We start from the raw sequence: 22,801 nt of genomic DNA, 5'->3' as shown, positions 1-22,801 counted from the left end.
TGCATATGAATGTTTAATATAGGTAATTGCCCACCTGCAAGAGTGTGTGAAGTGGGGAGTAGTTAGCCGCGAGCGCACTAATGAAAACACAGGGGGGAAATCATGCTTGGAAAGTTTATACGTTTCCTGACCCTACTTTTCTATGTACGTATTTCTTTTTTATACCAATGTGTTCGCAATAAAATTTTCTATAAGATGAACTGTATAACATTTGTACAAAGCATGTGTAAGAGAAGCGCCAAATATAGAACCACGTCGCTCAGTATGCGTTCGCGGCAGAAACGAACGCATTGTTTTCGTTCGTTTGATGTTTGTCATGTTTATACTTGTTGAAACATTTTATAATTTGTATGACAGTGATCGCAGTAAAATTCCCTACACAGACATATACATAACACATACAAATATTTCCCACGTGTTGGATATATCAACGGCTAAAGGGAACCCACTGCCACACGCTCGCCACACCCCCAAACATACTTTGTGTATTTTTTTTTTTACTCATAGAAGTTTATATGATATAATATTCATTCTGGTACCAAAAAATTCGCAAATAAATTCTCTACAACACAAAAGTATCCCCATCCATTTCGGTTAAAAAATGGAATTTATAGAAATATTTTTTCGATGGACGAGAAAAGTAGGCAGTTATGCGGAATCGTAAGAAAAAACGGCGACGAGTTATCTCTAATCTAAAGCGCGAAAGTGTTAAGGAGCAAATCAAGACGAAAATATTCTCAACTATCAAAAGTCGTCACAGAGCTAAAGTAGCGGAAGGAAAATCCACTGTGATATGGTACGAACAAGCCACTGGTTACTCCTCTTTCAGGCCTGGCAAAAAGATATCCAGAGACATTGCAGTAGCCATACACAGACTCAGACTTGGTTACAAGTGCTGCTGGGAGGTAATAAACACAATAGTTAGAGAGTGTCACATCTCTGAAACAGAAGCAGAGGCGCCACTATTGCACTACTTACTGGAATGTGAAGCTACTGAAGGCCTGCGCATCAAACTCAACATTAATCCAACGACAGCAGCTGCATTAGATGCACATTCCACCGCGACTACAATGATTAGAAAAGCCGTTGAGGAATGGGACTCAGATTGATTGACGCCAAATCCAACTCATATGAGGAGGGAGGACAAGAAAACCCCATTCCCTGTAACATCAAGCCCCGCTCGGAGGCTACAAAAACCCAAGCGGGGTCCAGCAAATACTGGAGGGCCAGGTCCCAAATCTACACAGTAAAATAACAACATACTGGAGTGAACGATGTGGAAGAAAATGCAAGATTGAACCAGTGAAGAGCAGAGGTGCCATAGGCACAATCAGAGAGCACTGTATTAACATCAGAGGTCCGCGGTTGTTCAATGTCCTCCCAGCGACTATAAGAAATATTGCCGGAACAACCGTGGACATCTTTAAGAGGAAACTGGACTGTTTTCTAAGAGAAGTTCCGGATCAGCCGGGTTGTGGTGGGTATGTGGCCCTGCGGGCCGCTCCAAGCAACAGCCAGGTGGACCAAACTCTCACAAGTCGAGCCTGGCCTCGGACCGGGCTTGGGGAGTAGAAGAACTCCCAGAACCCCATCAAGCAGGTATCAAGCAGGTATCCAGCAGGGCCCAAGGTCCTAAGTCAACTCCTTCCCACCCCAGGAACCTTCTCATGAGGCCCCGGGGTTGAGCTGTCCTCCAAGTCCTCTACCTCAAAAGAAAAGGCAGGAGCAGCCAAAAAAACAGGAACGAAGGGAGCCCCACTGGTCAGACCCAGAAGCTCCGGCTGGAGGAACATGGTCGAATGCCTCCGTCACTACATTGGAAGGGGCATCCACCAAAACTGCCAGAGTCTCAACACCAACTAAATCCTGCCTCGACTCCGATACCCTAAGACACTTCGAGGCCGGAAGCAGGAGTGGGGGGAGACCAGGACAAACAACAGCAGGGGAAGGACAAGGAGGCGCAGACTGAACCAAAGTTGAAGCGACTAACACCCCAAAGTCTGGGTCCCTATAACCAAAACGGGGCAGTCGGGGCATCCGGGGTAGTAACGAACCCAGTGGCTGCAGCAACCTAAACTAAGCATGCAATGCCAAAGCTGCCTGCACCTGAATATTATGATCATTGGACTGGATGTATTGGAGTACAAACAAGGAACAAAACTCACTGGACTCCGGGTCAAAGATGTCACCAACCCATCAGGCAGCAAGATAGAGGCACAAATGGAGAGTATCACCCCGAGAGAAGGGGCCAGAGCAACCTTCAAACTTGCATGATGCAAGAGGGGACCCAGGGGTTACATCCATCGGACCAAAGAGCCCCTGCAGGGTTTCCGAGAGCCCTTAGTCGCGTAATCTCGCTAAGGGAAGCCCAGGCAGGGTACTGCTAACCGGCGCCTAAAGTTACCAAACAGTTAAAGATGAACCCCTGGGGGCCTAGTTGAGGACCACCAAGATATAATTGGGTGTGACCAAACCAAGGGGACAGACCCCCCCCCCACCAGACAGGGAAACAAAAACAAAAGAAAAATCCACGCAACAGGACAACGTACCAAGACAGAACAAAGCCGGCCGCAATGAGGTGAAAACTAGCTGCACAGTACCCTGCGCTCCTACCAGTGACAAAACTACCCCCTACTCAGAGGCAAACAGTGGTGCATGAAACGCCCCAAGCTAAGAGCAGCCAATCACCGAGCAGCAAAAGACCATGCACAGGTAGCCCCCAAAGTGACTTGTGGAAGGTGGCCCTAAGGGCAGTCCAGTGGTACCTAAGCTTACGAATTTAATCCGCTTCCAGAGACAGTTGGTAACCCGAAAATTCGTAAACCGAAGCGAGTTTTCCCACAAGAAATAATGTAAATTGAATTAATCCGTTCCACACTCCCCCAAAAATTTACTTCAAAGTCCATTTTATACATAATTCACCCAAATCTTCAGTACTAAAGTATGTGCAAGTTATTACTTACCTTTATTGATGACTCTTGTTGGCGTATGGAAGATGGTGAGGAGGGGGGATGAGGAGAGGTGTTAGTGTTTGGAAGGGAAGTCCCATTCCATTATAACATCAGGCAGTGATTATAACTGCCCGACATACTGAACGAACCTTTTTGACATTTTCCTTTCAACATTTTTAATTTTTTTTTTTATATTTACATTTTTTGTATTCATATAGAAAATGGAGCAGCCTATCTCACATACACTGAACGAACATATTTAAAAAAAAAATTCTCAAATGTTTTAAAAAAAACCAGCGTTGAATGTAATGAAACGCCATTTTCTGGGTGAGTCCCGGAGGCTCCCCGGAGCTATCCCAGGCTGATATGCTAATGTCAGACTTTGGCATCAGTCATGTGTATGGAGTTCTTAGGCCTACCGGGGACCACGGCCAGAACCGGGCCCCCTCAGAGAGGCAAGGGGAGCAATGGCCTATAGAAGCCCCCGTGTAGTTGGAAGCATTCTATGTCTGCCATCGACCGGAACAGGCACCCAGAAAGGTAAGCGCCCCAAAACAAACCCCTATTCTGGTTAAAATTGCTACCTAATACCGAACTAGTGGATAGAACTCCCCAACCGAAAACAAGCAAATTAGTGTGACGTCACACACTGAAAACAGAACCAGGTCTATTCTATAAATTCATAAACAACAAATTGCAGGTAAAGGATAATATTCAGAGGTTGAAAATGGGAAATAGATTCACGGAAGATGAAAAGGAAATGTGTGAAACACTAAACGAAAAGTTCCAAAGTGTGTTTGTACAAAATGAAATCTTTAGGGAACCAGATACAATAAGAATTCCAGAGAACAACATAGAACACATAGAGGTGTCTAGAGACGAAGTGGAAAAAATGCTCAAGGAGCTCGGTAAGAACAAAGCAGCTGGCCCAGATGGCGTTTCACCATGGGTTCTGAGAGAATGTGCATCTGAGCTCAGCATTCCACTTCACCTGATCTTTCAGGCATCCCTGTGTACAGGAATCGTAGCAGACGGGTGGAAACAGGCTAACATAGTTCCAATCTACAAAAGTGGCAGCAGGGAAGACCCCCTCAATTATAGACCTGTATCATTGACAAGTGTAATAGTGAAAGTATTGGAAAAACTAATCAAAACTAAATGGGTAGAACACCTAGAGAGAAATGATATAATATCAGACAGACAGTATGGTTTTCGATCTGGAAGATCCTGTGTATCGAATTTACTCAGTTTCTATGATCGAGCCACAGAGATATTACAGGAAAGAGATGGTTGGGTTGACTGCATCTATCTGGACCTAAAAAAGGCTTTCGACAGAGTTCCACATAAGAGGTTGTTCTGGAAACTGGAAAATATTGGAGGGGTGACAGGTAAGCTTCTATCATGGATGAAAAATTTTCTGACTGATAGAAAAATGAGGGCAGTAATCAGAGGCAATGTATCAGAATGGAGAAATGTCACAAGTGGAGTACCACAGGGTTCAGTTCTTGCACCAGTGATGTTTATTGTGTACATAAATGATCTACCAGTTGGTATACAGAATTATATGAACATGTTTGCTGATGATGCTAAGATAATAGGAAGGATAAGAAATTTAGATGACTGTCATGCCCTTCAAGAAGACCTGGACAAAATAAGTATATGGAGCACCACTTGGCAAATGGAATTTAATGTTAATAAATGTCATGTTATGGAATGTGGAATAGGAGAACATAGACCCCACACAACCTATATATTATGTGAGAAATCTTTAAAGAATTCTGATAAAGAAAGAGATCTAGGAGTGGTTCTAGATAGAAAACTATCACCTGAGGACCACATAAAGAATATTGTGCAAGGAGCCTATGCTATGCTTTCTAACTTCAGAATTGCATTTAAATACATGGATGGCGATATACTAAAGAAATTGTTCATGACTTTTGTTAGGCCAAAGCTAGAATATGCAGCTGTTGTGTGGTGCCCATATCTTAAGAAGCACATCAACAAACTGGAAAAGGTGCAAAGACATGCTACTAAGTGGCTCCCAGAACTGAAGGGCAAGAGCTACGAGGAGAGGTTAGAAGCATTAAATATGCCAAAACTAGAAGACAGAAGAAAAAGAGGTGATATGATCACTACATACAAAATAGTTACAGGAATTGATAAAATCGACAGGGAAGACTTCCTGAGACCTGGAATTTCAAGAACAAGAGGTCATAGATTTAAACTAGCTAAACACAGATGCCGAAGAAATATAAGAAAATTCACCTTTGCAAATAGAGTGGTAGACGGTTGGAACAAGTTAAGTGAGAAGGTGGTGGAGGCCAAGACCGTCAGTAGTTTCAAAGCGTTATATGACAAAGAGTGCTGGGAAGACGGGACACCACGAGCGTAGCTCTCATCCTGTAACTACACTTAGGTAATTACACTTAGGTAATTACACTGCCGCGCCGCTGTCTGCGCAGCTCCCCCCTCCCCGGGAGGGGGAAGGGGGAGCCCCAGACCCCCCGCGCCGGCTACCCACACCTCAGTTCTTGAGGCTGGATGTCAAAAACGCGAAAAACCGCCGACCGGAGGGAGGGAGGGATGCCGGGGAGCCTCCGGGACTCACCCAGAAAATGGCGTTTCATTACATTCAACGCTGGTTTTCTGGGGGGAGCCCCGTCGGCTCCCCGGAGCTAACTACCCACAGACAGAAAAAGAGGGACTTACCCGGGAGGCGGTCGTCGCTCACCCCTCAACACGAAGCCGAGACAACTGGCTGCAACCGCCGACCCAAAGCAACACAGGCCCGACGAGGGCCAGGGACATTCACAAGGTAACGAGCAGCCAGGACCCTGTTCGACCGCCAAAATCCCCGCGCCCGAATATCAGACCAAGACATATTCCCAAAGACGGCAGCAAGAGCCGCGAACTTACGAACGTCATGGGCACGGGGATAGACCGCAGGCTGGCTAGACCTAATAACCCTGCGGACGACCTGAGAGACCCGAACCCGCGAACAGGGAAGAAGGGAAACCGGATCAACCCACAGCGCGTCCCCGGACACAGAAGCTGTGGCGCGCAAATAACGGCGAAGCGCCGCAACCGGACACAAAACATGATGCACCCCCGGCCTGACCAACCAAGCATCAACCACCCATGGACCCCTCCGGAACGCAGCAGTCTCATTCTTCGCCAGAAAAGAAGGAGACGGCTGCAAACGAACAAAACTATCACCACGACCAAAAGAGCAGAAACCCCTGCGCCGGAGGAGAGCATGAAGCTCCCCTACCCGACCCCCAGAGGCCAAAGCCAACAAGAAAAGTGCCTTGGAAAAACAATCCTGGACCGAAGGGGCCACAACGAAACGAGGAGATGAAAGGAAAGAGAGCACTCTGTCCAAAGACCAGGACGGCTCAGGCGACGCATGAGCAGGTCGGAGGTGAAACAATGCACGAGACAGCTTGCGAAACGGCGCAGACGTAACATCGATACCGAAAGCAAGCTGAAGCGGCTCCGCCAGCGCCGCACGATACGAAGCGACAGTGTTAGGCATAAGATGACGGTCCTGAAACAACCACGAGAGGAAGGACAAGACCACCCGAACAGACAAGGAGCTAACACGACGAAGACGCAAAAAGAAACGGAAAGACCGCCAGGAAACTTCATACTGCCGCCGAGAAGAAGCCCTCAGGTGGGACACCAACAAGGAGGCCACCTGATCACCATAGAGATGATGATAGACTCGAGTCAAAAAAACCATACGCGAAGACTCGAGGAGAAGATCGAACCAGCTACGTGACGTACCGGCCCGATCTGCTGAAAGAGGCGGAGCCGCGGGAAAACCCTCGGGTTCGGACACCGAGCAACCAGCGCCTGAAACCAAGGCTGGGCCGGCCACCAAGGGGCCAGAAGGACAACTCTCCCCCGGTAAGTCTCTAAGCGAGTCAGGACCTGGAGCAACAGCCGAACTGGGGGAAAGAGGTACAGGAACCCCCACCTCGACCAGTCGAGCCGAAAGGCATCGACCCCGACGGCCTCGCAATCGGGGAAGGGCGCCGCATAAACGGGAAGACGCCGCGACCACGCCGACGCGAAGAGGTCCACCTCGGGGCGCCCGAACATCTGGCAAAGCCAACGGAAGGACTCGTCGTCGACCGTCCACTCCGTGGAGAGGGGAACGAAGCGAGACAGGGCGTCGGCCAAGACGTTGGACACGCCCCGTACGTGAACCGCCAGGAGAGCCAAACCCCGAGAACTCAGCAGACGAGTCACCCGAAGCGACCAACCCCAAAGAGACAAGGACCGCATCGAACCCCCGCGGTTCAGGCAATGAACCACCGGAGAGCAGTCCGAATGGAGCCGAATCGTCGATCCGCGGGCCACCCGAATCCTCCCCAGAGCAAACCACACTGCCGCGAACTCCCGCACCGTACTGTGAGCTCGACGGAAGGACGGATCCCAACGCCCCTGGCCGGCCTGGTGAGCACTGGTCACAAAACCCCAGCCGAGAGACGACGCATCCGTGTACACATCGAGCGAGGGCTCGGGTAGGCGCCAAGGCACTGAACCCCGAAAAACCCAAAGAGGAAGCCGGTGACGCAGCAACCGACGCAAGTCCCCCGGGGGTCGAACTCTGCGATCGCGAGAGAGGCGGAAGGGGGAACCCCGAAGGAACCAGAACAGCCGTCGAAGCCAAACCCGACCCGGCGGGTAGACCACCATCGCGAAGTTCAGGCTCCCGCACAGCCCCTCGAGCAACCGCCGGGTGACCCGAGGGCCCTCCAGAAACAGACGAAGGCGGGACCGCAGCCGCAGGAGAGACTCCGGAGGGAGAGACAAGGAGGCGGTCCGAGAGTCCCACACGAGACCCAGCCAAGTCCGAACCTGAGAGGGAACCAGATGGGACTTCCTCCAGTTCACCAAGAACCCGAACCCGGCGAGCTGGGAAAGAACCAAATCCCTGGCTAGCAAGCAAGCTGACTGGCTGGGAGCCCAAACCAGCCAGTCGTCGAGGTAGGCCAACACCCGAACACCTAGGAGACGCAAATGAGCCACCACAACCCGTGTAAGGCGTGTGAACACGCGAGGTGCCAGGTTCAACCCGAACGGGAGACAACGAAAGCGGTAACTCAGACGCCCCACTACAAAACCGAGCCAGTCCCTGAACCGCGGATGAATCGGGACATGCCAATAAGCGTCCCGGAGGTCCAGGGACACCATCCAAGCACCCGGCTCCAAGAGGAGCCGAACCTGAGACAGCGTAGTCATCCGAAAGGAGGGGCAATGAACCCAGGGGTTCAGACGGGACAAGTCCAGAATGAACCGCAGGTCCGCGCAGTCCCGTTTCGGAACCGGAAACAGACGGGAAACCCATCTGAGGGACGACGTCGTTTCGACGACGCCCAAGCGTACCCACTCCAAGACGACTCGACAGAGCGCAGGGGAAGAAGCCTGCCCCGCCAGCCCCGACCCCCCAAAGGGGGGAGGGGCCACCCAACGCCACCGCAGGCCGCGAGACACGACCCGAAAGGCCCACGAATCGTGGGACCAGCGCGAACACCGCGCCGACGAGACGAGGGAGGGTCCGCAGGAGGAGCCAACCCCAAACCTGACACCAGAGGCCTACCACGACGAGAGGAACCCCGAGCCCTGGCACGACCTTTCCGGGAAGACCCACCCCGGGACCCCCGGAAAACCAACAAGTCCGACATCGGACGACAAGCCGCCGACGCAGCCTGAATAAACTGCGCCACGGCCGACTCCCCAAACAGGAGAGGACAAAAAGGTGAAGAACGCCTAAGAGCCAGAGCCCAAGCAGATTCCACGGAGGAACCCAGCACCGCCTGCCGACACGCGAGACGGGAAGCATAGAACAGGGAAACCGCATCCCGCAAAATCGGTGTGAACAGCTTCAACAAGGCAGCCGACGAACGCGCAGCCGAAGACAAGGTGCCGGACCCCGGGACGGACCCAAGCGTCCCCACATCCTCCACGAGCCAATCCGAAGACAGCTCCAGGAGGGAAAAGAACCGCAAGGCCGAACACAAAAGGCCCCGAGCGCGCAAGTCCTCCGCCATGAGCGCCGCCGAAAGGGAGGGAACCTGCACATGGAGCTGAATAACGCCCACATCGCGGGGAAGGGCAGGGGCAAACAAGCACTCATTCAGGTACTCAAGTTCACCCCCCAGGAAAACCTGAAGCACCGTGGAAGCTTCCCGCCACTCCAGCGTGCGGGAACGACAGAAGGAATGCCAGGAATCCAGACCAAACAAGGGGCAGTCTGCTAGCCAGGATGACTCCGGAACCTCGTAACGGAGCCAGAAAGGGAACGAAGTCCCAAACCTGAACGTGGACGGATCCATTTCCGAGGCATAATCCGGGTCACGCAGGAGGTAAGCTGCAAAGGCCGCTCGCACCACACCAGGTTGGATGCGATAAGCCGAAAACCTCCGGAAGGACGGAACTGACGTACCCGGGGGAACACGGAACCGTACCCGGGGAGGGGCCGACACCAAATCCAACTCGTACGCAGAGGGGGGGAAAGAAAACCCCACTCCTTGTAACAATAAGCCCCGCTCAGTGGGAAGAAAAACCCAGGCGGGGTCCAGCGGGGCCCAAGGCCCCCAAGTCAGCCCCTCCCCAGCCTCGAGGTCCGTCACCACAGGACCCGAGGCCGAGTCCTCTCCCCAAGCCCCGACCCCACAAGACAAGGACGGAGCAGCCGGAAAAGCTGGAGGAAGGGGGGCCCACTGGTCAGACCCTGAAGCTTCGGCCGGGAGACAAGACTCGAATGCCTCTGCCGCCCCCCCGGAAGGGGCAACCCCCGAAGCTGCCCGAGTCTCGAGATCAAGTAACCCCTGCTCCGACCCCGAAACCCTCAGACGCTTCGGGGCCGGAAGCAGGGGCGGGGGACCAGAACGAACAGAAGGGGAAGGACGAGGAGGTGCGGACTGAACCAGGATCGAAGCGACCCCCACCCCCAAGTCCGGGTCTCGAAAAGCAAAGCGGGGCAGCCCCGGGGCATCCGGGGAAGCAACCAACCGAGCGCGTTGCAACAGACGAAACCTAGACTGCAACGCACGTGCCGCCTGTACCCGAATAGAATCATCAGAGGATTGGGTAAATTGAGTCACAAGCAAGCAGCAACACTCACAGGACTCAGGGTCGAAAGTATCACCGACCCAACAGGCAGCGTGGCAGAGGCAAAAACAATGAGGGTCACCCTGAGACAAGGGGACCGAGCAACCCTCAAACTCGCACACAGCGAGTGGGGACTCCGGGGTCACATCCATCGGACCCACGCGCCCCCTAGGGGATTCCCAGGGTCCTGAGCGTTTACTTTAAGAGGACTCGCGCTCAGGTAGTCCCAGGCAGGGTGCTGCAAACTGGCGCCCAAAACTACCAAGCAAACTTCTAAAGCTGAACCCCAGGGACGTGTACACTCACGGGGACCTAGCAGGGGGCGCCACCGAGAACAGTGGAAGGGCAAAAACAAACTGAATAAAATGACAGAACCCCCCACCAGGCAAAAACAAAAAGAAAAACAAAACCCCGCAAGAGGACAGCGAACCCCAAGGAACAGAGCCGGCCGCGATGTCGGGAATTACAAGCTGAGCAGCACCCTGCGCCCCTACCAGTGCAAACTGCCTCTTACCTGCCGGTAACAAGGGAGAACAGAACACCCAAGAGCCCAACAGGCGGCCGAAAAACCGAAAGGTAAAACGGACCAGCAGAGGCAGACCCCGAGGAGCCTGTGGAAGGTGGCCCCAAGCCCCAAGGGCAGTACAGTATCCACTCAATTTAACGGCCTATATGGGGCTGTACCCTGGTCGTTATTTCCGGAGTTCTGGTATTTCCGAAGTTAAGATGTCGGTAATTTTTCAAGTAACATTCGGGTAGGATATACTTTATACTGTATAACAAGTGGACCACACAACAAGTGAACCATATAAACCAAACACCTCCTTCCCTCCCCTCCTTCAATGTCTTCCATCCCCTCCCTCAATGTCTTCCATCCCCTCCCTCAATGTCTTCCATCCCCTCCCTCAATGTCTTCCATCCCCTCCCTCAATGTCTTCCATCCCCTCCCTCAATGTCTTCCCTCCCCTCCCTCAATGTCTTCCATCCCCTCCCTCAATGTCTTCCCTCCCCTCCCTCAATGTCTTCCCTCCCCTCCCTCAATGCCTTCCATCCCCTCCCTCATTATCTTCCATCCCCTCCCTCAATGTCTTCCATCCCCTCCCTCATTATCTTCCCTCCCCTCCTTCAATGTCTTCCATCCCCTCCCTCAATGTCTTCCATCCCCTCCCTCAATGTCTTCCCTCCCCTCCCTCAATGCCTTCCATCCCCTCCCTCATTATCTTCCATCCCCTCCCTCAATGTCTTCCATCCCCTCCCTCATTATCTTCCCTCCCCTCCCTCAATGCCTTCCATCCCCTCCCTCATTATCTTCCATCCCCTCCCTCAATGTCTTCCATCCCCTCCCTCAATGCCTTCCATCCCCTCCCTCAATGTCTTCCCTCCCCTCCCTCATTATCTTCCATCCCCTCCCTCAATGTCTTCCATCCCCTCCCTCATTGTCTTCCATCCCCTCCCTCATTGTCTTCCATCCCCTCCCTCATTATCTTCTATCCCCTCCCTCAATGTTTTCCATCCCCTCCCTCATTATCTTCTATCCCTTCCCTCACTGCGTTCCTCATAACATGAGAACAGCAGGTGATGGAGGAAGGAGCTACTAATGGGGTCGAGGGAGCTGCTATAACAGGGTCTAGGCCTGGCTACCCGGACATATCTGTCAGCGCCTGCTCGCAGATGCCAGCTGTGCATAATTCATAAATAAAACTATATTTGTTTAATTAACAAATAGGAAACTATAAAACATGTTATTGATTAACAATGTATAGTTATATACGAAAATTAACATATTTTGGCATAAATATTTTACAACTAAGATTACAAAATTTAATACAGTATGGGGTGAGAGGTTTGGCACCATCGCCTTGGTCAGCAATTCTGCCCTCCGCCTTCCTTACCACCACCACTCTCCCTACCTCCCTCAACACCACCCCTCTCCCTGCCTCCCTCACCACCACCCCTCTCCCTGCCTCCCTCAACACCACCACCCCTCTCCCTACCTCCCTCAACACCACCACCCCTCTCCCTACCTCCCTCAACACCACCACCCCTCTCCCTGCCTTCCTCAACACCACCACTCTCCCTACCTCCCTCAACACCACCACTCTCCCTACCTCCCTCAACACCACCACTCTCCCTACCTCCCTCAACACCACCCCACTCCTTACCTCCCTCAACACCACCACTCTCCCTACCTTCCTCAACACCACCCCTCTCCCTACCTTCCTCAACACCACCCCTCTCCCTACCTCCCTCAACACCACCCCTCTCCCTACCTCCCTCAACACCACCCCTCTCCCTACCTCCCTCAACACCACCCCTCTCCCTACCTCCCTCAACACCACCCCTCTCCCTACCTCCCTCAACACCACCCCTCTCCCTACCTCCCTCAACACCACCCCTCTCCCTACCTCCCTCAACACCACCCCTCTCCCTACCTCCCTCAACACCACCCCTCTCCCTACCTCCCTCAAAACCACCCCTCTCCCTACCTCCCTCAAAACCACCCCTCTCCCTACCTCCCTCAACACCACCCCTCTCCCTACCTCCCTCAACACCACCCCTCTCCCTACCTCCCTCAACACCACCACTCTCCCTACCTTCCTCAACACCACCACTCTCCCTACCTCCCTCAACACCACCCCTCTCCCTGCCTCCCTCAACACCACCCCTCTCCCTGCCTCCCTCAACACCACCCCTCTCCCTGCCTCCCTCAACACCACCCCTCTCCCTGCCTCCCTCAACACCACCCCTCTCCCTGCCTCCCTCAACACCAACCCTCTCCCTGCCTCCCTCAACACCAACCCTCTCCCTGCCTCCCTCAACACCACCCCTCTCCCTGCCCCCCTCAACACCACCCCTCTCCCTGCCTCCCTCAACACCACCCCTCTCCTTGCCTCCCTCAACACCACCCCTCTCCCTGCCTCCCTCAACACCACCCCTCTCCCTGCCTCCCTCAACACCACCCCTCTCCCTGCCTCCCTCAACACCACCCCTCTCCCTGCCTCCCTCAACACCACCCCTCTCCCTGCCTCCCTCAACACCACCCCTCTCCCTGCCTCCCTCAACACCACCCCTCTCCCTGCCTCCCTCAACACCACCCCTCTCCCTGCCTCCCTCAACAGCACCACCCCTCTCCCTGCCTCCCTCAACAGCACCACCCCTCTCCCTGCCTCCCTCAACAGCACCACCCCTCTCCCTGCCTCCCTCAACAGCACCACCCCTCTCCCTACCTCCCTCAACACCACTCCTCTCCCTGCCTCCCTCAACAGCACCACCCCTCTCTCTGCTTCCCTCAACACCACCACTCTCCCTCCCTACCTCACTTCCACCACCAATACTCTCCCTACCACCCTCACCACCACCCCCAACACTCTCCTTGCCTCTCCCCCTCAATGCCTCCCTCCATCAATCACTGCCTCCCATCCCTCCCGCAAGGCCTTGGAGGTCGGTGGCCTGTTGCCACGTGAGGGGCCGCCATGCCAAAACAAACTCAATACCTACCTTCGGTAATATCGACCGCCAGACTGGTATATGAGGGTCCAGATACCGATCTCCTAAACCGGTCGTTATTACCGGCAGATCGGTATAAAAGAGGCCGTTAAATTGAGTGGATACTGTACTTACAGGGCACCTAGGGAAGGCAGCCCTAGGCGCATGCAGCCCGAGTACTGAAGATAACTCCTGGCTCTCGCACCCACAAAACTAACACCACACTCAAAGCACAGTGCAGTAGCGACACCGGAGCCAGAGCACACGACCATCGCCTATAGCATCAGCCTCAAGAACTGAGGTGTGGGTAGCCGGCGCGGGGGGTCTGGGGCTCCCCCTTCCCCCTCCCGGGGAGGGGGGAGCTGCGCAGACAGCGGCGCGGCAGTGTGTGACGTCACACTAATTTGCTTGTTTTCGGTTGGGGAGTTCTATCCACTAGTTCGGTATTAGGTAGCAATTTTAACCAGAATAGGGGTTTGTTTTGGGGCGCTTACCTTTCTGGGTGCCTGTTCCGGTCGATGGCAGACATAGAATGCTTCCAACTACACGGGGGCTTCTATAGGCCATTGCTCCCCTTGCCTCTCTGAGGGGGCCCGGTTCTGGCCGTGGTCCCCGGTAGGCCTAAGAACTCCATACACATGACTGATGCCAAAGTCTGACATTAGCATATCAGCCTGGGATAGCTCCGGGGAGCCGACGGGGCTCCCCCCAGAAAAAAATTCTAAATATTAGGCAGTGATGATTTCTCTGGGGGTACACTCTCTGGCACATTTTGCCTGCATACTACTAGAACTTACTTGTGGCTCACTGCTTGTTTTTCTCACTAAAAACCTGTCTAGTGACACTTATTCTTTCCTTACATTGTAACACTTGTCTGAAGTGAAACATTACATTGTCATTAAAAAGGTAAACACAAAGGCCTACTACAGCTTGATCTGGGTGAATTAATAACAACTTTTCAACATCCTCAAGTGTTTGAGTTCTTTGTTTCGTGATTGTTGATGCACCTTTTGCCACTTTAGCACTCGTACAGTACAACCTTGATTCAACATACCCTGATTTAACGAATCTCCGGCTAGTTCACACACTTTTCAGGCCGGATTAATTTACCCGGTTTGACGAGCAATGGTTTGCCGAAGCGAGGGACGTTTGGATTTGCTTACGATGTTGAAACAGAGTTCACAGACTAGTGGAAAACTTTCCCAGTCAATCACAGATAACAATTAAAAATTCTCTCATATGACAAGTACGATCACACAAGTAGACCACACAAATGGACCGCACAAGTGGTCCACAAGTGGTCCACAAGCTTATGATGTTTACGATGTTTGGACAGAGTTCACAGACTGGTGGAAAACTTTCCCATTCCATCACAGGTTACAATTAATAATTCCTTCATAAGACAAGTTGGATCACACAAGTGGACCACACAACAAGTGAACCATATGAACCAAGCACCAGCCAGAATGGTCCACACAAGAAGTGATGCACATTAACCAAATACCAGCCAGAGTGGTCCACACAAGTGAACGACTGAGTTTCAATGATTTTCGTTCACTGATATGTGGCACACGTATCTTTGTAAATTAATTTTAAGGCTGAAGCGTGAATAGCTAGCTAATGTGTCGAAATCTTCTTATATACATTTTATGTGATGAAACAAGATGAGTGAGGGTGGACAGATAAGGGAATACTGTACTGTAAACCTCACTTTACAGTAAGGTTTCATTCACTTTCGTCTGTGTTGTCATAGTTCAGTGACCCATGACTTTGAACGTTTCCGATTAATAAATCATTTCTAAAACCGGTGTTTTAATAACTCTTTATTATCCTAATTAAATTAACTAAATAAAATCAAAACTATACTGTAATATGATAGATATCTGGTATTTGAGAAATTATTCATGTTATTGGCGGCTCACAAGTTCAGCGTGAGTGGACTGGTCTAATCCATGTGCACACAACACCATGCTTGTTTTGTTCAATTTCATCGCCAGAGTTCAATGACTTATGGCTTCGAAATAATAAAATTAATAAATCAGTTCTAAGTATTTTTATAGCTCTTATTATCATAATAATGTTACTAAACTAAATATATAACCCTAAATATATAATTTGATGTTAATCCAATATTTGAGAGAAATTTGTGTTACTGGAAATCGAACACAATACCATGCTTGTTTTGTTCGATTTCGTCGCCACAGTTCAGTGACCTACGGCTTCGAAATAATAAAATTAATAAATCAGTTCTAAAATAAGTATTTTTTATAGCTCTTATTATTGTAATAATGTTGCTAAACTAAATATATAACCCAAAAATATATAATTTGATGTAAATTCAATATTTGAGAGAAATTTATGTTACTGGATCTGGCTTAAACACCAGCATACTGTAGGGTGTACGTATAGACCTAGTCTGCATTCATACAGTAGGCACCCAGTGCCCTTAGTTTTGTCTGCGATTGACGTATTTATCCGCCAGTGGAAGAATAATCATGGAATTTACAATTTTTTTACTACAGCTGTATTGTTATACAACAAAATGTCTCAGGGGCTTACTAATAGTGCCTTATTAATGCCAAAAATGAAGCAATATTTTACAAGAACTAGTAGCAGAAAATCAACCAGCATGAGCACAGCCGTACCCAGCACGAGCACAGCCGTACCCAGCACGAGCACAGCCGTACCCAGCACGATAACAGCTGTATCCAGCATGAGCACAGCCGTACCCAGCACGAGCACAGCCGTACCCAGCACGAGCACAGCCGTACCCAGCACGATAACAGCTGTATCCAGCATGAGCACATCCGTACCCAGCACAAGTTTTAAGTGTGTACATAGTGTTAAAATTAGAGTTGCAGTAATTTTAGTGTACAATAGTTTTCATAAACTGTATTATAGTACTCAACTTACAGCAGAACTACTTAATCAACACAGTGCTAACGGCATAATACACTACAGTACATATTTACTGTACAGCATTCACAACTCCATGAGACTTCAAGCTGGACATAACTCCAACAATAAAGTAAATAACAAATGTAACAGTTATTTTCAGTAGAGTAATAATATACAGGTACAGTATATAATATGATAATGCATTTTTATTGTGTACAAGAAAAAAAAAGAATCTGACACAAACGCCCCCTGAAGGTCACCTCTTGCAACGCATCCAACGCACTGGGGTTTGTCCCTTATAGGTACATTGAGGTTTGTTCCTTATAGGTACATTGAAGTACAACCTCAATGCGTTGAATTGAGGTTGACATACGTGCTGTAATGTCCTTTTTATTAGCAATTACAGTGCATATCGCTGACATAGATTTTGTTGTACTGCCTAGCTAGTTCAACAACCCGTGTACCATTTTCATGTTTACAAATGATCTCTTGTTTTTTCTCAATGGTCATTGTCATGTGTGTTTTTTTGGAGTGAACCTTACCACTGGCTTTCATGGGACTCATGGCGAGATATATAACAACAACTTTTATGCTCAAATAGCCAAAAAAACGAAGAATCCCAGCATTTAATGTAATGAAACACCATTTTCTGGGTAAGCCCCGGAGGCTCCTTGGAGCTTATTGGGCTAATGTATGCTATATTAAACCAATACATTAGCTAAGGAGTTCAGACCTACCAGGGACCAGCGCCGGAATCTGGCCCCTTCAGAGAGGTTTCAGGGAGCAATGGCCCTGGAAAACCCCCCTTGTGGTTGGGGTTTTCCTTATCTGCCATCGACCGGGGTTAGGCACCCAGAAAGGTAGGTATAACAAAACAAACCCCACATGGTAAAAAACTAAAACAAAAAACCAAACAGAGGTAGAAACTCCCTACAATCCCAAGGAAACAAGTAAACAAGCAAACATCACATTTTACTGCCGCGCCGATCGTCCGCGCAGCCCTCCCCACCCCGAGAGGGGAAGGGGGGAGCCCCGGACCTCACCGCACCGGCTGCCTAGCATCAGTTCGGAAGCTAAGCTTCAACCAATGTGAAAAAACTGCCAACCGGTGGGAGGGAGGTTGCCAGGGAGCCTCCGGGGCTCACCCAGAAAATGGCGTTTAATAACATTCAACGCTGGTTTTCTGTGGGGAGCCCCTACGGCTCCCCACAGAAAACTCCCTGGAACTTTGTACCCAAAGAGAAGGAAAAGAAAGGGCTAACCCAGGAGGCTGCCGCCACAAACTTCGCAACGCGTAGCCGAGACAACAGGCTACAACCTGCGACCCAAGGCAACAAAAAACGCACAGGAGCGGATACGCGCATAAAGAACGGGCGGCCAGGAACCTGTGCGACCCTCAAATCCTTGCGCCCAAAATGAGCCCTAGACGTCACCAACACAGCAGCGAAAGCTGCAAACGTCCGAACAGCACGGGCGCAAGGATAGACCACAGGCTGGAAACCCTAAAAACTCTGCGGACGACCTGGAAGACCCAAGCCCTGAAACAGCGAATGAGGGGAACCGGATCAACCCAAAGCGCATGCTCAGACACGGTACGCAGGTAATGGCAAAAAAGCGCAACTGGACAATACAGGATGCATCCCTGGCCGAACCAATCAAGCATCAATAATCCAAGGACCCCCCCCCCACCCCGGTAAGCAGCCCTCTCGACTGCCGCCAGAAGGATGGAGAAAGGCTGCAAACGTACAAACCTACCACCAGTACCAAAGAGCAGAAACCTGAACTGCAGGGGCTACCACAAACTGAGGAGAAGATAAAAGGGCACCCTGATCAAGAACCAGGATGGCTCAGGTGACGCATGAGCAGGCCGGAGGTGAAACAAAACACGAGGAAGCGTACGGAACGGGGCAGATGTGACCTGCTTGATGGGGTTCTGGGAGTTCTTCTACTCCTCAAGCCCGGCCCGAGGCCAGGCTCGACTTGTGAGAGTTTGGTCCACCAGGGTGTTGCTTGGAGCGGCCCGCAGGCCCACATACCCACCACAGCCCAGCTGATCCAGAACTTCTCTTAGAAAACAGTCCAGTTTTCTCTTGAAGATGTCCACGGTTGTTCCGACAATATTTCTTCTAGTCGCTGGGGGGGCGTTGAACAGCTGCGAACCTCTGATGTTTATACAGTGTTCTCTGATTGTGCCTATGGCACCTCTGCTCTTCACTGGTTCAATCTTGCATTTTCTTCCATATCATTCACTCCAGTACGTTGTTATTTTACTATGTAGATTTGGGACCTGGCCCCTCCAGTATTTTTCATGTGTATATTATTTGATATCTCTCTCGTCTCCTTTCTAGAGAGTACATATCGAGGGCTTTGAGACGATCCCAATAATTTAGGTGTTTTATCTTGTCTATGCATGCCGTATATGTTCTCTGTATTCCCTCTATTTCAGCAATCTCTCCTGCTCTAAGGGGGAAGTGAGCACTGAGCAGTACTCGTGATGGGACAACACAAGTGACTTGAAGAGTACAACCATTGTGATGGGATCCCTGGATTTGAAAGTTCTCGTAATCCATCCTATCATTTTTCTGGCTGATGCAATATTTGCTTGGTTATGCTCCCTAAACGTTAGATTGTCGGACATCATTATTCCCAAATCCTTGACATGCTGCTTTTCTACTATGGGAAGATTCGATTGTGTTTTGTACCCTGCATTATGTTTCAGATCCTCATTTTTGCTGTACCTGAGTATCTGAAATTTATCACTGTTAAACATCATGTTATTTTCTGCTGCCCAATCGAAAACTTTGTTGACATCTGCTTGTAATTTTTCAATGTCTTCAGCAGAGGTAATTTTCATGCTGATTTTTTGTGTCATCTGCGAAGGATGACACAAAGCTGTGACGTGTATTTTTGTCTATATCTGATATGAGAATAAGGAACAGTAGTGGTGCAAGGACTGTACCTTGAGGTACAGAGCTTTTAACATCGCTTGGACTTGATTTGATTTGATTGACTGTTACTCTTTGTGTTCTGTTCGACAGGAAATTGAGTATCCAGCGTCCTACTTTTCCAGTTATTCCCATTGACCTCATTTTGTGTGCTATCACCCCATGGTCACATTTGTCGAACGCCTTTGCAAAGTCTGTGTATACAACATCTGCATTTTGCTTTTCTTCTAGAGCTTCTGTGATTTTGTCATAGTGGTTGAGTAACTGTGACAGACAGGATCTTCCTGCTCTAAATCCATGTTGTCCTGGGTTGTGCAACTCAGGACAACATAAATGTGCAACAAAACAACATTATGTTTAGTATGTCACCTATGCACATATTTAATAAGTCAATATTGACTTATTAAATTTGCGAGAACGGGTTGGAGGGAGGGCGGGAGTGGCTGGCTGGTACACGGCGGTCACTCCTCATTACTTTTTGACTCATAATAGCTACTTAGTGGTTCGTTATACCCTGTAGTGAACAAAACATGCAAATACTGTACTTATATATAACCTGTGCTTATAGTGTAATAACCGACAAAGTATTTGTTCACTGATTGATGAACATAATTGAATCAACAATATGCACATCATATTTTTGAGTACAGCAATGATTCACACATTTTATTATATAAATATATCAAACTACACACTATTGAATAATATTACAGCAAAAAAACTATGAAAAATCAATCAGAGACATTGAAATAATTAGGTAATTATCTCTTTGAGACAACTCCGGCTTGACAGCTTGCGAGCAACAGACCGTCTGGGACGCACGCTGAGTCAGCGCCTATAATTTGCCAGACTTCCCCGCCCTATAGCGGGCAATATATGCCACTTACGATTTTTTTATTATTTTTCTTGTGATCAGTGAACACAAATTAACAGGTTAGGAAGAAAAAATATTTTTTTTTTTTCAAAATTACATGCGCCTGTGGGGAAGAAAGGATATTATACCCCTAACATGTTAAGGGTTAAAGAGGAAGGGACATCCTCTACTGCCTTTACTCACAACTGTTTTCTTAGGTTGAACCTTACCACCGACTTTCTTGGAACCCATGGCATGATATATAATATTCAGTTTTATGTTCAAAAAGCAAAAAATCACCACAAAAATGGAATTTCTTATAGGCGTGATTGTCACTAAGGGGGCAGCTCTAGTAAATTGAGGCAGGTTGGCCCGCGTGACCGGGAACCACGCGCTCGGTCGACCCAAATGTGTACCAACAAATATCGTTAGTCAATGACACTATAGTAAGTCGAGTCGCATTTTTCGATCAAATTTACATCGTAACTCGAAAACTCTTGACATTTAGATTTTGTTCAGTTTGTATGTCTAAGAATAAATGAGTGGGTTTAAAGAACAAATTAATATGGACAAACTGCATGTATAATAATGAATAAAGAAATGTAGCACTTCAAATTCTTACCGAACAGACTGCTGGCACCAGAAGGCCTGAAGTCGAGAAACAATCAGTCTTAAAGCCTTCTTGTCCCATTGCCACTTTTCTCCTTCAAAAGTGGTTTGATAAAGTTGTAAAGGCATTTCACTTGCAATTGACTGCTGTGGTGTCCTGCAAAATTTGTCATGTTCAAAACAAGACATAACAGATATACTTACAGTAGGTATAGTAGTTCTACACCATTTGATGTAATAGGTATGATAAATATTACAATAATGTACTGTACTGTACAGCTTCTAAATATGTTATATCAAAAATCAATGCCAGCTACAAAACCAGCGTTGAATGTAATGAAACACCATTTTCTGGGCGAGTCCTGGAAGCTCCCTGGAGCTATATCGGGTTGATATGTATATATGTATTAGACTGTGGCATCAGTCAATTCGAATGAAGTTCTAAGCATACCGGGGATGACAAGCCAGAACCTGGCCCCCTCAGAAAGGCATGAGGAGCAGTGGCTTATAGAAACCCCCGTGTGGTTTGTAGCATCCTATGTCTGCCATCTACCGAGTTAGGCACCCAGAAAGATAGGTGTCCCAAAACATACCCCAAATGGTGAAACAGTACTACCTAAAACCAAACTGCTAAGCAGAACTCCCCAATCTGAAAACAAGCAAACAAGCATGATGTTACACCCACCACCACACCTGTCTATGCAGCCCCCTCCTCCCCCGAGAAGGGGAAAGGGGAAACCCTAGGTCCCACGCCGGCTATCCACCCCTCAGTTCAGAGGCTAAATGTCAAAAACACGAAAAAACGCTGACCGGTGGGAGGGAGGGTTGCCAAGTAGCCTCCGGAAGGCAGCAGTCTCAATCATTGCCAGATAAGGAGGAGACGGCTGCAGACAAACAAATCTACTGCCGCGACCGAAAGAGCAGAAAACCAGAACAGGATGGGCCACACTAAATCGAGAAGAAAGAAAAAAGCACCCTGTCCAATAACCAGGCTGGCACAGGTGGCGCATGAGCAGGCTGGAGGTGAAACAACGCACGAGACAGCTTGCAGAACGGCGTAGAAGTAACATCAATACTGAACGCAAGCGGAAGCGGCTCCGCCAGCGCCGCACAATATGAGGCGACAGTATGTGGCAAAAGGATGGCCCCGAACCCCCACAAGAGTGGAACAAGACAACACCAACAAAACACAGCCATCGAAGAAGGGACAGAGGGAAAGGAAGGACCACCGAAAAAAAAAAAAACCACACCGCTGCCAAGAAGCAGCACGCAGGTGGGACACCAGCAACGAAGCCACCCTACCACCAACAGAAGGCGAGACTCGAGGCAGAGCCGAACGAGCCAAAGAAGAAGCGGAGCCGCGGGAAGACCTCGGCTGCGACAACCGAGCAGGCAGAGCCGGAAACCCGAGCCGGCAAAGAAGGAGATGGAACGTCTGCCATACTGAAAAACCTCCCAACGCCAGTGAGCCGAAAGGAGGTTGGAGACCATGACCCTGACAGACTCCTGAGAAGGGACACCACGAGACCCCTGAAAACGCCAACAGGCCGGGAAAGCCAGGAACCAGAATCAAAACCAGGCAAGAGGAGAGCCAAAAGGCACAAACAAAATACACAATGTGTAGGACAAAAGGAAGCTGAGGAACGAAGAAGGTAGGCAGCAAATAGGAACGAAGGGACCGGACCAACACTAAAAGCCGCTGGACATGTCCCAACACGACATCGGGAGACTGAAGATCCAGAGGGGCCATGACCACCACAAGCAAAATCCTCAGAGGAAGTGACAGGGTAGAGAAATAGAAGCAAAGGAACACATGGGACACGTAACGGGGGAAACATGTTGAACTGAACGCCCAAAGAGCTGTAAAAAAAGAAAGAAGAAGCATACCAGTGTCAGAGTAGGAGACAATAGGAATGCATGAGGAAGGGATGTGGTGG

General features: G+C 49.6%; 1 protein-coding gene across 1 annotated transcript in view; it reads right to left on the bottom strand.

Annotated features, from left to right (window-relative positions):
* The window catches only part of LOC123757301 (uncharacterized), a 142,441-nt gene that overhangs the window by 55,167 nt on the left and 64,473 nt on the right, over positions 1-22,801 (bottom strand). Inside the window, exon 8 of the mRNA XM_045740861.2 lies at positions 20,878-21,021. Coding sequence (XP_045596817.2) covers positions 20,878-21,021 — 144 coding nt within the window. The remainder of the gene's footprint in view (positions 1-20,877; positions 21,022-22,801) is intronic.

This window comes from Procambarus clarkii, chromosome 13 (genome assembly GCF_040958095.1).
Source record: "Procambarus clarkii isolate CNS0578487 chromosome 13, FALCON_Pclarkii_2.0, whole genome shotgun sequence".
In the NCBI taxonomy this organism is placed as follows: Eukaryota; Metazoa; Arthropoda; class Malacostraca; order Decapoda; family Cambaridae; genus Procambarus; species Procambarus clarkii.
Note: the sequence above shows the minus strand (reverse complement) of the source record. Positions and strands in the feature narration are given on the sequence as shown.